Source organism: Falco punctatus (assembly GCF_963210335.1).
Source record: "Falco punctatus genome assembly, chromosome: 19".
NCBI lineage: Eukaryota > Metazoa > Chordata > Aves > Falconiformes > Falconidae > Falco > Falco punctatus.
In genome coordinates, this window is record NC_137599.1 from 3,243,358 (window position 1) to 3,258,036 (window position 14,679).

At 61.0% G+C, this 14,679-nt stretch overlaps 2 protein-coding genes across 13 annotated transcripts in view; one reads left to right on the forward strand and one right to left on the reverse strand.

The window, feature by feature from the left end:
- Nucleotides 1–112: 112 nt before the first annotated feature.
- Nucleotides 113–2,820, forward strand: NKIRAS2 (NFKB inhibitor interacting Ras like 2). 3 transcript variants are annotated; one of them, XM_080369237.1, is made up of 4 exons: nt 113–254; nt 582–708; nt 953–1,194; nt 1,586–2,820. In XM_080369237.1, the coding sequence occupies exons 2-4, from the start codon at nt 615–617 to the stop codon at nt 1,823–1,825; spliced, it is 576 nt and encodes a 191-aa protein (XP_080225363.1). In that variant the 5' UTR covers nt 113–254; nt 582–614; the 3' UTR covers nt 1,826–2,820. The 3 variants fall into 3 exon arrangements, with proteins under 3 accessions (XP_080225363.1, XP_080225364.1, XP_080225365.1); XM_080369238.1 differs by lacking the exon at nt 113–254 and having other exon boundaries at nt 261–708; XM_080369239.1 differs by lacking the exon at nt 113–254 and having other exon boundaries at nt 261–688.
- ZNF385C (zinc finger protein 385C) overlaps nt 2,620–14,679 on the reverse strand; it is an 80,921-nt gene continuing 68,861 nt past the window's right edge. For 6 of the 10 annotated variants that reach the window (XM_080369192.1, XM_080369189.1, XM_080369191.1 and 3 more), the window contains 6 exons: nt 12,265–12,375; nt 9,912–10,083; nt 8,776–9,105; nt 7,089–7,276; nt 6,787–6,900; nt 2,620–6,091 (listed from right to left, as the gene is read on the reverse strand). In XM_080369192.1, coding sequence (XP_080225318.1) covers nt 5,867–6,091; nt 6,787–6,900; nt 7,089–7,276; nt 8,776–9,105; nt 9,912–10,083; nt 12,265–12,375 — 1,140 coding nt within the window. In that variant the 3' untranslated portion in view covers nt 2,620–5,866. Of the gene's footprint in view, nt 6,092–6,786; nt 6,901–7,088; nt 7,277–8,775; nt 9,106–9,911; nt 10,084–12,264; nt 12,376–13,195; nt 14,677–14,679 lie in introns of those variants that run through there. The other 4 variants (XM_080369186.1, XM_080369193.1, XM_080369194.1 and 1 more) reach the window with 4 other exon arrangements.

The window sequence follows — 14,679 nt, forward strand, 5'->3', positions numbered from 1 at the left end:
GCGCGCGGGCCGGCAAGAGCGGCGCTCGGGCGGGGGGGGGCGGCTGTGGGGTCCGCCCGCCATCGGGAGGCGGCGGCCGGGGGGTGGGCCCGGACGGCCGGAGGGGGCAACGGGCACCGGGGCCGTGCCCGATCGCTCAGCGCTGGCCCCGCAGGCTGGGGATCCCGGCAGGCCTCAGTCCGCCCGCCCGCAGAGGGCGCTGTGAGTCCGCCGGGCCTCGCCGCGCCCCTTCCGCCGCCGGCACCACCGCGCAGGTGAGGCCCCGCCGGTCCCCGGGCCCGGCTCGGCCGCAGCGCTTCCCCGGGCGGTCCCGCAGGCTGCCCTCCGGGCCGCTTCGCCCCTCAGGCCTGCACTGGCTGTGGGCACAGCTGCATCCCCTCCGGCACCTGCGGGCTGGGTCCGATCTCCCCTCGGGCCCGTGTTTCCCCCCCGGCTGGGTCCGATCTCCCCTCGGGCCCGTGTCGCCCCCCGGGCTGGGTCCGGCCTCCCCTCGGGCCCGTGTCCCCGGCCAGGGCCGTGGGTGCGAGCAGCGCTGGCAGCCCCCCGGCCCCCCAGCCCCCCCTGAGTGCCCTGTCCTGCAGGCGGATCCCTCCGGCAGCCCAGGGTGAGGCAGCATGGGGAAGAGCTGCAAGGTGGTCGTGTGCGGCCAGGCCTCTGTTGGGAAAACCTCGATCCTGGAGCAGCTCCTGTACGGGAACCATGTGGTTGGTGAGTCGGGGGGTGGACGGGACTGCCTGGCTGCTCCGCTGGGTGCTGGGCAGCCCCCTGCTGCGGGGGGGCAGGGCCTGGCCCCCTTGGGCAGGGCTGTGCCTGGAGACCCCCCAAACACGCAGTGGGGAAGGAGGAAAGCTTCGCTGTCCTGCCCTGTGTCTGGCAGGACAGGTCTCTGGGTTGTGCCGCGGCCAGCTCCTGGGTCAGGATCCCCATGTCCCCCCTGCCCCCTCTCTGGCAGGCTCCGAGATGATTGAGACGCAGGAGGACATTTACGTGGGCTCCATTGAGACAGACCGGGGGGTGCGTGAGCAGGTGCGCTTCTACGACACGCGGGGCCTGCGGGATGGCCTGGAGCTTCCCAAGCACTGCTTCTCCTGCACGGATGGCTACGTGCTGGTCTATAGCACCGACAGCAAGGAGTCCTTCAAGCGAGTGGAGCTCCTCAAGAAGGAGATTGACAAGTCCAAAGACAAGAAAGAGGTGAGAATCCCAGGGAAAAGGGGCTGCAAAGTGGGATCTGCTCCCCTTGTTCAAGCTCGCACCCAGAGGTTCCCCTTTTCTCTAGCTTGTCACAAGTCAATGACAGGGTTCCCTGTTTCCCTGTTCTGTTAGACTCTCAACTGTAACTGGTTGCTGTCCTGGGATGCCTTCTGAGTGTCTTAAGTGTTCAGCAGGCCCTCCCGCTTTTGGGCTGGTTTGAGACACACAGACCCGAACAGAAGGGGAAGCTGCCAGAAGGGAGCCTTAGCACGGAGAGGGAATTAGCTGCAGGACTGGGCTGGCACCCAGGGCCTTGAGGCAGAGCCAGACAGCACTGCTCAGCTCTGCATTTTGGTACCTTCAGGGATTCTTCTTGCCCTTTTTTGAACAGGTCACCATCGTGGTTTTGGGCAACAAGTGTGACTTGCAGGAGCAGCGCCGGGTGGACCATGACGCAGCCCAGCACTGGGCCAAGGGCGAGAAGGTGAAGCTGTGGGAGGTGTCTGTGGCTGACCGGCATACGCTGATCGAGCCGTTCATCTACCTGGCCAGTAAAATGACACAGCCACAAAGCAAGTCTGCTTTTCCCCTGAGTCGCAAGAACAAGGGCAGCGGATCCATGGATGGCTGAGCCTTGTTTTCCCTTCCACTGCCACCTCCCCTCCCTCACCTCCCTACTTCCCTTGCACATACCTCCTGCCAAGCCTGTTGGGTGTCACGGAGCCTGCGGGAAGCATGGTGGCACGAGGAATGGGCGTCCCAGGGCTGGGGCTGCTTTTTGAGGATGAGAGAGGTGAGCCATCTCCCTGCACTGGGACAGGGACTGCTCTTTTCACTGCCCAGCCCCTGCAGATGCTGGAGGTGCTACAGGAAAGCCAGGATTCCCCACGCGAGGTCCCTCCGCTCTCCAGGCACAGGCTAGCAGGCCGGCAGGCCTGCTGGAGAGGAGGCACAGTGGGGCTGGCCAGCAGGTGGGGATCAGCTCCATGGCCAAGCACAGCCGGGCCAGAGGAAACAATTCCCTCACTCTTGAGCTGCTCAGTTTTACGTTTACTGATACCATGTCAGAAGAGCCCATTTGCTGGCCCTGCCTCCAGCTCAGCCGCTGTCAGAGCAGCTCTCCCTTGTCCTACCCCAGCTGGCTCTGCGGTGCTGCAGCAGAGTTCCTGGCAGATTGCCCCTTACCTGCAGTGCCTACTGCTCCTTTATGTGCAGGAGTATTCAGTTGTCCTGCCCTAGTAAATATATAGTGCAGGGCAAGGTGCTGTTTTTGAGGGCAGGGTGCCCATCCACCACACTGCAGCCCTCCTCTTCCTCAGTGCAGACTCAGTCATGACCTTGGAGAAGCCGGCACTGTGCTTAGCCTGCACGCCCCGATGCTTAGGGCTCTGGCAGCTCTCGCTGCCCATCTGTCACGGTGCTGACTCTCCTCTCAGAACCGCCACAAGACAAGGGAAAGGTGTCCCCGCACTGCCCAGCAACATGTGTTCCCGTCAGCTAGTCTGGATCTAGGGGGAGAAAGAAAAAAAAAAAAAAAAAAAAAGACAAGAAAGCCCTGGCTCGTTTATACTTGTTCCTTTTATTTACTGAGTAACACAATAAAGCGATGAGATTCGGTTATCAAAATATTTTCCTTTTTTTTTTTTTTTCCCCAACAGTTATAGTACATCAAAAAAATATACAATGAACATTATAGGAGGGGTACTGGCCAAGTCCCTAGAGTCTGTTTATTCCATTTTTTGTGGGATTTTTTTTTTGTGTTTGGTTTGTTGTTTGGTTGTTGTTTGTTTTTTTTTTTTTAATCAAACTGTTCACATCACTCCAAGGTTATTTACAGAGGGGCACACGTTATTGAGCGCTATGGACTATGCCCTACTACCTAGTACAGCATACGCTAAGTCAAAGGCAGTAAATGCTTTGGATAGCACAGGAGCGGGGAGGGTTTCTGGAGGCGGGGGATGCGATAGAGGGAGTGTGTTCTTATGCAGCTCGTTGCAGTATTATTGTTATTAGAAGGAATGGCTTTCAAGGGGTTAAAGTGCCAAGTACAGGAGTGTATTAGGACTCCACTGGTGGAGGAGTGACTGGAGCAGCCGCTGCTGGCTCCAGCACAGGCTTTTTAGAACAAAACGCAGGGGAACGACCCACCAGTGTCGAGCGGCTCCTGCAGGCTGGAGCACAGCCGCGGCTGGCTGTTCCCGGCTCCTGAGGCTGGTGGGCACGTTGCAGGAGGGGACACGCTGCCCTTCTCTGCTGGCAGCCAGGGCTGGAAGTGACCGGTGAGGTGGCCTGGGGAAGAGCACAGTGAGATGAGCAGGGGGAGGGCTGGAGCCGAGCTGACCACGGGCTGCTTGGCACTGCGGCGCTGTTTGGAGCTGCGTCCCTTCTGCTGCCCGTGGGTCCCAGCCAGCAGAGGCTCCTGTCCTGTGGGTCGCAGGGTCCAGGCTGCGTGTCCCCTGGGCTGCGGGACCATTTCCCTGTCCCCGTCAAAGCCATTGCTGCTGGGAGCCTGCCTTCCCTCAGCTGGCGCTCCAAGTCATATCTCCCACCGCCACCGCAAGACCTTTCGGTTGTGTCTACCTCCAGCCTTCCATACAAGCTTGGATCTTCTCCTGGTGGCCCCTCTCCACCCTCCTCCTTCCCTGGGGTGGACAGGAGATGCCCTGAGCAGATGCATCCGTACCCAGGGGCTCCCACACACTCCTGTCCTCTGCGGCAGGAGCGCAGCAGTGGCACCACGGGTCCGTGCCACCCATGGCATGAGAAACAGGCCCTCCAGACGCAGGCGTATGGCTCCGTGCCGCCCCGCTCCCTCTGTGCAGGTTTCCTGCCCTCGCACGAGGCTCCAGCTCCTTCCCACCAGCTCTGGGAAGCAGAAGCATTTCAGCCGTGTGAGTTACCCGTTGGCCGGTTCCCATTCACCTCCCGCTGCCAGGACCCCGTCCTGAGCATCGGTGGAGCGTGCTGGGCAAAATACTCGTGAAATCCAGGTGTTTCTTAGGGCCAAGGCGTCGGATATGTGTGCTTGTGCGTGTGGATTCCCAGGTCCACAAACCGACCAGCCGCTTCCCAAGGGCTGGGAGAGAACGTGGCCCACAGCAGAGGTCTCCCGAGTGGGCCAGAGGACGGGAAGGGAATTGTCTGCACAGAGCCAAGCGTTGCGTTGTTTTTCTTCTGCTCGGACCACGACTCCTGGCTGTCCAGACAGCGTGAGCACCAAAGTAAAACGCAGACAGCAAACGCGGTGGGCGAGCTGCTCCCCCTGGATTGCATAGATCGGGGTGGGTTGTCACTCCAGCGTAAGGTCCATTTGGGTCGCAACTTTCCTGCATATTTCTATTTACAGCAGCGCGCTGGGAACCCGGAGCGCCACGGTTACAGTTTTCAGACCAGGTCAGCGCTGGGCTTTCTGAGCACAGTGAAAAGCAGAGCTACGGCTTCGGGGTCCCTGCGAGCCCAGCTTTCTGCAGGCTACGACAGGAGCACCACAGGGAGAGTGCCAGGCGTAGGCTACGGGTGCCGCCTGCTCCTTTGTACCTGATTGTCCGGGCTGCTGGGGACACCTTTGTTTTGGGGAATCATCGGTAACTCCCTGGAAGCTCCTAACAGGGACGGGGTTGCAGGGCTGGACATGGCAGCTGGCCGGCAGGCGAGCAGCAGCGTTGCCTTTCACTGGAGAACCGAAAGTGCTTTAGGGACATTCACTCAGCCTCACACAGCATCTCCTGGGAGGTAGGGGCAGGGCTGTCCCCCACGGGTGGGACAGAGGCAAACAGCTGGCACCGAGCACAGGGACATCTCCTCGGGGAGCCTGCACCGGGCGGCCCGGCAGTCCCATCCTCGCTGGATGGGCTGGATGGGCTGGATGCATGCCCAAGTTGTGTGCTTCTGGGGGCCAGGGCAGGGGCACTGTGCTTTCGGAGGGAGGAGGCACCGGCCCTGGGCTTCGGCTATTGCTCTCGGAGTGAAGTGACACACACCGTCAGTGTGGCCGGTGCCTGCCGCCGCAGGGGCTCTTTGGCTGGTGGGACGTAGGGGGTTGTGGGGCGTAGGGGGCTGGTGGGCAGCATGGAAGCCCCCAGCCAGCACAGGCAAGTGTGGGGCTGGCAAGGGCACAGCCAGCCCGGTTTGAGAGGGGAACTGCCACCTTTCTGCTTGTGCTGGGGTCATTTCACCCAGTAAGAGCTGGGCTGAGGCTCCCATCGCAGTTCCCTTCCCACTGGGCTAGCAGGGACCAGTCTGCCAGAAGGATGCTCCTTCCCCCAGGGACCAAGCAGCTCCTCTTCTTCCAGTCTGGCAACTGGGAGGGGGATGAACAAGAAGCCGGCGGGCCAGGGACAGGCAGCCCCTGGCCGCAAGATGGTCCCGGTGACTCGGGCACCATCCTCTCCTGCGTGCCGCCCGGCTGTGCGATGGGCTCCTCTGCTGAGCACGGCGCTGGCACGGGCAGGGGGAGCGGCAGGGATGCACGACGGGGCTGGCTGGGCTTTGCCAGGGTATCTCGCTCCAGCAGGAGCCCACTCAAAGCGAAGGAGAAGCCGGGGTTGAGGTCTATGACTATGGTTTCCCACCAGCCAGAAGAACAGCTGACCCGGCAGTGCCGCCCTGCACCGTGCAGCTACCGCGGCACAGCCCGGTCCGCGGCACATGGACCCTCGGCGGGCGAGCGGCTCTAGTAGGGTGCGAAGACGATGGGGCCCGGCGTGGTGCGGACGTGGGCTGGTGGCGTTCGGAAAAGGGCTGGTCCGAGGATCGGGGCTTGGAAGAGTGTGGTGGCAGTGGCTGGTCTCAGGGCAAGGGGGCCAGGCATGGCGCAGACGGCGGCTGCGGTGAGCGGGCTTGGCAAGAAGCGGGTTGCCAGGGTTTTGGTGAGATGCTTCTGCAAAGCCAGCTTGGACTGCGGGGAGGGAGGAAGAGACACCGTGAGGCACCCAGCTGGAGGAGAGCCCCCAGCCCCAGCTCCCCCGGCCAGGCAGGCAGCCCCGCAGCAGCCCCTGCCCATGTTTGCTTTCAGCTGAGCTCTCCACGCGTCTCTGCAGTAAATGCAGCCCCTGGCCCCAACCCAACACACACTCCATCCCATCCCATGCCAGGTCAGGGCATGCAGGGATGCCCCCGTCATCACCTCAGCCCCATCCCGCCAGCCCACAGACCTACCCCCTACCCTGGCTTTTGCAATGCCTGGGCTGTTTTCTGCATCAGTGCTTTCCTCTGGTGCCCTGGGATGACTTTTGCTGCCAAACTCTCTGCTAAGCTGTGCGGCTCTGCGAGCAAACACTTAGGCTTGACTTAACTGAGCCGTGCCAGCCCCAAGCACCCAACCACCACAGCTCTCCCCTTCAGAAACCACAAAAACAGGTGGAAGAATCCCAGGCGCTGCTGCCAGAGGACTCCCGAGTTATTCCCATGCTTCCCTTCCCGGGAATAAAGGCTGGAAACTCCTGTCACCACTATAGCCCGCCCTCCCTGTATCACGGGGACCAAGGCTTTAAGAAAAGCAGCCCTTTTGTTTCTTGTTGCAAGAGATGGCTAACGTGGCAAACGACATTTCGGAGAGCAAACCGGGTGGGTAACGAGCAGGGAGACAGATACCTTGAGAATACTCACTGCGAGGGCAGCGTTCTTCTGCAGCTTGTTGTAGGGGCTGTACTTGGGCTTGGGCGGCTTCCCCGCCAGCCTGTCTTTGTGCCTCCGGCTGCTCATGTGCTGCGAGAGGAAAACAGCCGGGTCACCCAGAGCCGCGACAGCGAGGGCAGACCCACAGCACCACGCCACTGGGGTCCACGGGGGATGCCCAGCAGCTTCTTGCAGGGAACAGCCAGGTTACCCCACTCCTCCCCACCCCAAGCCCCCCCAGAGGGCTCTGCAGGCATGCACCGGCCTGGCATCGTCACCTGTTTGAGCTGGGTCTCCGAGTTCACGTAGATCTCGCACACTTGGCAGTGAAACGCCTTGTTCTGGATGTTGATGCTGCCCTTGTTGCCGATCCGCTTGGATTTGTGCCCTGCCCGGGACAGGAGCTTGCCTCGGCCTCGCCGCATCTGGGTGCTGTGACCTTCCAGCATCGACTTGTGCTTGGCGCCTGGGTGGCAGAGGGGATGCTCAGCGAACGCTGACGTTGCAAACAAACCCAGCACCGCAGCAGCAAGAAGGATGCCCTCCAAGCAACCCGCCTGACAGCACCGCGCATCCCCCCCCAACCCCCGTGCCCGGCAGCACTGGCAGGCAGAGGGGACAGGGACCTGCCTGGGAATCCGGACTCTTCCCAGGGATGCAGCAGCCCATTCCCAAACCCTGCCAAGCTCTCGTGGCCAGCTGCACTTCGCAGGCAGACCAGCAATGCTCAGCTTCTCGGAGACATCCCCCCCCCCCCCCACCTCCCCTGCTCTTCATGTGCCAGACCTTTGGAGAAACTGCTATTTTAAGCATGTGCTGGAGCCTGTCGCCTGTCCCCGGGCGTTAGCAGAGTCTGCAGAGCCGGGCACACATCGCCTGCCATGCTGCAGCATCTCAGCTGTGCCCAAGGTCAGAGAGGATCTGGCCGCAGAGCCAGGAATAGCTCAGCAGGGTTACAGGAGGAGGGGAAGGAGGAACCCGAAATCCTCACACACCTGGGGACAGGGCGCTCTGTCTTGCCCCTGCCAGCGCCAGCACGGCGGGGTGGGGGTGAGCAAGTAATTGAAACCCCCGCTAATTCATTCTATTTTTTAAGGCGTTAAGCAAGGAGCCCGAGTCCATGTGACAGCCATGGAGGAGCACAAGCCTGCAAACATGTTGTTTGTTTGCTTGTTTGTTCTTTTTCCTCAAATCAGCTCCTAAACTTGTAACCGGAGCTGACAAAAGCAAAAGGACACGTTTGCAGCTAAGCCGCAGCGGCGTCCCGAGCCAACCCTGCGCACGGCTGCTGCTGCCGCCCCGGCAGGCAGCTGGGGCTGGGGGAACTGGTTCCCAGTTCTTGCTGAACTGGGGGAGGGAAGGCCCTTCCCTTTAAAATTGGGGTGCCCGTCCTTGTTTAGCATCCTCCCGAGAAAGGGGTGAGCCAGGAGCTGGCGCTGCAGACCCCACCGAGGGTCCCCTGCACCACGGCTGTCACCCCTGGGGGGGGCCCAGCCATCCCCAGGCTTCAGAGGACCACCACCACCACCCCCAGACTCCTGCCTGCCCCGTGTCTTCTTCCGCTTGCTGCTGGGCTCCAAAGCTCGTGAGATTCCCAAGGGGCTTCTCAAAACAACCACGAGCCCGAACCGCGGAGCTGCTTTCGGAAGGATTATCCTGGGTCTGAAAGAGGCACTGGCACTCAGGTCACTACCAGCTTAAAAACACACTGCAATGGAATATAAAGTAGCCTCCAATCACTTGATTAAATGCATCTGAAAATTGTCTTTAATTAAGCGACATGAACAATAGGAGAGCATTTGACCTTGCTAAAATTCACTCCATAAGTCGCAGCACAGGTACACCGCCACCACTTATCTTTGCAAGCCACCTTAACGAACCCCTCTCTAATGAAGACAATATTCACTAATGCTTGCCGTTTCGGGGCTGTGCACGGATGGATCCCCCCATCCCCAGTGCCCTTACCGGTGTTGTGAGCCTCCAACTGGGACAGGGAGTTGACGGTCACTTTGCAGGTGGGACAGTACAGGTGCTGCTTGCTCTTCTTCCCCTCCTTCTCGCTCTCGGGGGCTGAGCTGATGCTGCTGCCCGACTCGGCTGCCTGCGCCTCAGCTGCCTGTGCGGCCGAGGAGGCCACGCTGGTGGCATCTGAGGTGCCCTCCGACAGCTCCGAGGCCGGCGGGGAGCCCAATGGGGCGACACTGCCCGGCAGCTCGGCTGGCGACTCCTCGGCACCGGGCACAAGCCCCAGGCTGCTGCACTCCCCCTCCGGCTCCTGCAGACCGTTGGCTTGAGCTGGCAGGAGGGAAAGGAAAGGGGGAAAGGGGAAAAAAGAAAGAAATGGGCAGAAAGGGGAAGGTCTCTGGGCTTGAACGGGGTTTCTGGAGTCCAGCGAGCACCCTCGCCCTCCCCAGGGCCATCTCAGGCACGGCTTGCTCATCTTCATCCCCTCAAGGATGGCTCTTCCCAAGGTCTCTCCTGACACGGCATATCCCTGCGGCTCAGGGCAGCCGGGATCAGCACAACCCCCTGGGTGAGCTCCGGTGCTGCCCGGCTCGGCGGGGCTGGTTCCCCAAACGCCCGGGTGAGCTCCGGTGCTGCTGGCTCCCACCAGCCCCATCCCTGCGCGGCAGCAGAGCCCTGGTCAGGGGACACTGCCCCTCCCGCAGCCGTTCTGAACATCTCCCAGAGACACCAAATCCCAGGGCAATTGCGCACCATTTCCCCACAGCGCTGCAGGGACGCACAGGGGCCAGGTACCCCCTGGAGCGTGAGCTGCCCAGGGGCTCCTGGGCTGGATTCCACCCCTCCCCCGCGCCACTGCCCCCAGCCAGCCGTGCTGTGGACCCCGCGGAGCACAAAAGCTCATTTATTAACGCTGGCGGTGGCATTTACGCTGCACTAATCGCAGCCTGAGCAGCAGCGGGATGCGGGGGGATGCTCAGGCACCAGGCAGCTGCGGTTCAGGATTTAATCGGGCTCCTCAGGATGCTGCAGGGCTGGGAACGCGAACACCACCGGGAACCGGCCAGGTCACTCGCTCCGGTGTCACAGGCTGCTGGCACAGGACACCCCCCCCCCCGCCCCCCCTGCCCGCGTACCTGTGCTGCTGGGCTCCCCGCTGCCCTCGGGGCTGGGGGCAAAGTCGGCTGTGCCGTCCCGGCCGGTGGCCCCCGCCGCAGCCCCCACCGCCTTCTGCTTGTTCTTCATGGCCTCGATGGCCTTCAGCCTCCGCGCGTGCTTGTGGCCCTTGTAGTGGGCTTCTGCCTGGTTCTGGGGAGGGAGAGATGGGGACGGCTGTGTCGGTGCTGCGGCCGGGCACCCGGCTGGACACAGGGAGGACGGGCGAAGGGGTCAGCCCCGAGCCGTGGCCACTTCAACACGTTTCCAATGCAGCCACCTCCCCTGGTGACATCCCCCCCGGGGCCAGGGCCGCCTCAAAGGTGGTATTTTTAGCTGGGTGCAGCACAAAGCTGCTTTCCTCCTCCCGCCAGACCGCTCTGCACACAAATGTATTCGGGCCAAGGTATCACTTTGCTAAGACATCACCGCACTGCACGCCCAAGATAAGGACCCCGCTCCGATTAAATGCATCAAGTCACTTTTTAAAGAAGCTTTCAGGCAAAATTTACGGCTTCAGAAACATGCAATGAATTGCTAGCTGTAAAAATAAAATAAAAAAGTACATTGGCGGGGAGGACACGTCTCCCATTGTAACCTAACGGGTGTCTGACATGCAATTTACATTCACAGGCTCCCTTCTCCCAGCAAATGCTGAATAATGAAGTGCACGTTGATGGGTTCATGCCTGCACCGAACTGATAAAAACATACACAAAAGAAAATCACCCGAACATTTGTGTACGCTGCAGTCAGGGACAATGCCGCATTGTCCCTAAAAACAACCGCAGTTTCGTGATTTATAAATCCAATATGAATTAAGACACTGTACCACTGAGTAGCACGGATTAATTTGCACGGCGTTCTCAGAGGCCGGCTGAGGCTCCCCATGCTCGGTAGGAAGAAGCATCCCTTCCCTCCCCCCATGGCTTTCCAGGGGCTGGGAACAGTGTCCGGGGCTGCGCAGCGATGCTGGGTACGTGGGAACGCGAACGGCCCATCCGAGCACGGGGCCTCATTAGCAAATACAATAAATTCCCACCAGATAACGGGGCTGGGCTGCAGCCTAAGTAGGTCACCCGGCACCGCTCTGCGCAGGGACACGAGTGGCGTGTGAGGGTCTGCACCAGCACGTGCTCTCCCGCAGATGTGACCTCGGCGGGGGGGACACGGGCAGGGTGGGGGGCGAGCGGCTCAGGCTGCCCACAAGGGACCGACTCTCCCAGCACCGCGCTTCCAGCCAGGATGCGGCATGGAAGAGGAAAGCGATGCTTTTCCCCGAGCCGCTTCGTTGCGGAGCAGAATAATTAAGCCCAGAAACGCTGACTTTGGCTGGCAGGGCAGCGCCCAGCCCCGGGCTGTGCTGATACAGCTCAGCCAGGCTGGGCCAGCACCGCGGTGGGAGGCAGAGCCAGGCTGGCCAGGGCACAGCTGCCCCGGGGAGGCGAGAGCAGCTCCCGGCAGCCCGTGCGCTGCCAGACACCGAGCGCGCAGGCAGCTCCGGCAGATGAGACCACGCTCGGGGGCATCGTCCCGTGGGCACGGGGGCTCAGCGCTGCCTCGCTCCTCCGGGAAGGGACAGCCGAGGCCGGGGGATGATCCCAGGCTGGTAACACATGTGCCGGGCTGGGCTGAGCGTGGGACGTTCCTGCCTCCATCGCTGCCCTGCACGCAGCGGTGGCAGGAGGGGGCAGATGGGCTTGTGCCACCCAAGCGAAGGGCTCCGAGCTGCTGCCCGTGCGGAGCAGGCTCCTGCCGCTCCACTCCCAGCAAAGCCCCATCCCTCTCCTACCAGCTTCGAGCGAGAATTCCCTTTCAAACCTTTTTATCAATTCTCCCCACCAAAGATCAGCTGTGTGCAATTCATTACCGCGGGGATGAATGAATGTTTCCTTCCTCCCCTCTACAAGGTGGTTGATTTACTTAGAATAAAAAGCTGGGGAAAAAAAACAATCACACCAGAGCTCTGGCAAGCCAAGGCAGGGAAGATTATATTCAGCTCCCAAGGACCAGATATGAATTGCACAGGCTGATAAAGCAGCTTAAGCACAAACACCGAGACCAAGGCAGCAGGGAACAGACCTGAACAAAATGACAAGGAGCAAAAAGAGCCAGGACAGCAAACAGAGGACATGGCAGCATCGGGAGCGCCTGGGCCCACGGGCAGGGAGATGTCAGTGGAAACACCAGCCAGGGCAGGCACAGAGCGAGGGAGGGCAGAGCTCCCAGGAGCTGCCACCTGCACGCCGGGCATCCCCACCGCGGGATGCTCCTGCTGAGCCGCAGGCGCTGGCACCGGCCCCACGCGCCCCACGCGCCCACCGGCCCCGCTTACCGCCGAGTTGAAGCGCAGGTGGCAGATGTTGCAGGAGATGAATTGCTTCTTCTTGAGCGGGGCGGGCACGCCGAAGGTGTGGCTGATCACCGCCTTCTGCACTGGGTCCATCTGGAAGGGGAAGGAAGGCAGAGGGCGGCTGGGTGCCGTGCCATGCCATGCTGGCTGCCCCGGCATGGCACCGCGACGCGGCGAGCCCCCCTACCCACCACGCTCGCCGAGGAGCCGCTGCAAACGCCGGCAGAGCTCATGCCTGGTTGGTGTCTGGAAGGAGCGAGCAGCTGGGGCTGCAGAGGAGCCCCACTGGCCTCGGGGACACCCCCCGCACAGGGCAACCTGCCTTGTGTTGATGCCTGTTCTTGGACTTTTTTAAAAAAAAAATTCAAAAAAAACCCCAAATCTGCAGGGTCCAAATGCCTACAGTAGTCTGGCAGAGGGGATGAGGCCACTGTGTGGGCACAGACCACGGACCCCATCCTCCCCAACCCCACCGTGCTCCCCTGCGTGTCCCCCCGGTCCCTCTCCCCCCACCAGATACCAGGGTCACGGGTGGCAAATTATCGGTTTCTGTTTGAGCTCCCAGTTGCTGCCCTCAACCTCCCAGTGCCACGCCAGTTCCTGAGAGACTTGGCAGAAGGGGAAACCACCAAAACGGGGGGGGCACAGGCGATCAAAACGGGCAGCCGGCCATTAACCCTCCATGTGCTCCGCATCACGGAGCTGCCACATCCCTGCGCAAAGCCGAAGGGGGGAGCAGAGCCGCCGCCGCGCAGCCCAGCAAGGGCCAGGGGAGGGGACACGGTGCCCACCGCCGCGGGCACAGCTCACCGGGGGCAGGGTGCCCATGCAAAGCCACCGCGGGCTGCACGTATGCACCGTGCCCTAACCACACCACAAGGCAGACGACACGTTACGGCGCAGCTGCCGGTACCTCGGCGGGCGCGAGCGCGGAGGCAGAGCAGCGCTGGTTATCCGCACGCTGCTCCCGCTGCCGGCGGGGCAGATACCTGCCGGCTGATGACAGCCCCTGGTGATTCTGTCTCTCCCCGGGGCTCGGCGTCATTCCTCAGTCCAGGCAGCAAACTTCTTCGAAAAGCCATAATTGTTTTAAACGAAATGCATTTATTAAGGGGGGGGGGTTGGAAATAAGAATAACCTCTTTGTTCGAGCACGGCTATAATCTATAATGCAAGTATTGTTCCCCTACCCTGTGGCATAGGAAGATTATCTTATCTGAGTCCTGCTGTCAGTAGAGCCTTGGGTTTTCAGGCGATCGTATTTCTCTGCAAAGCTATTTCGTTGCTGAGACAGGTGCATCAGTCTTCAAGGCACATGCCTGGACAACAGAGCCATTATCAAGACCCCAAATTCCTTTCCAGGAGTGAGCAGAATGGTAAAAGCAGGTGATTAATGAAGTGCCTGTTTGCTATGAAATTTTACTCACTTATCTGGCATATAAACGAAGAAGCATTTGGAGTTCAGTGGAGACCTGGAGGAAGCTACAGATGGCAAAGATGCTGCTCCACCCCTGACGACAAACATTGCAATGTCCTAAAGGCAGCATCGCTGCACTGCCTGTCTGTGGCCAGAAGCAGGGCCGGCACTTGTTTTCAAGAGAAACAGCTACCTTTTCCACACAAAGAAAAGAAAAACGGCTCTAACCTTCACAGCAGCATCAGCTGCCAGTACCCGGCTGGTGGCTCCCATGGGCTCATCCACCCCCCGAGCACCAAACAGGGCTGGGGGACCAAGGAGGATGCAGAGGAAAGGGGGATGCTGGCACAAGGATGCAAAGGTGGCTGGGGACTGTCCTGGCCTGAACTTGAACCTGCCATTGAAGCCAGCAGCACCGGGGCTGTGGCCAAGCACCAACTCCAGGGCAGTGGTGCTGAGCGGCGCCAGCAAAGGACCCCCTCGTCCTCCCGGGGTGTGAGGCGATGGCACCAACCTGGGTCTTTACACCACTTCTGCTTTCGCAAAGCCCCCATCGCCTGGCCCCACGGCGCGGCGAGAAGTTGTGCCCATCAGAGCACCCACGCTGCCCACGACCACCCCAGGCAGGTGCGGAGCCACGAGCTCCCCAGGACCACAGCCTGGCTCTTCGCCCCAGCCCCGCGCATCCCACCACAGCCAGTGCAGCTGGTGAGCACCACTGCTCCTGCCATCCCACAGCAAACACAAGCACCGCATCCTGAAAAGCCTTTGGGCACCCAGCCCCATGGAGCACCCCCGGGGGGCTGAAGAACCCCTTGCCACGGCCACCCCTCGCTCCGTCGAGCGCGGTCCGCTTGCCATGCGCAGGGGGCTTCACTGGAAGCCCAGCCTGGCGCCATCCAGCACGCAGCACCAAGCGCATCCGAAGTCCGGATGCCACCTCAGAGCCCTTGTACTTCTCTCTGAATAAAAATACAAACC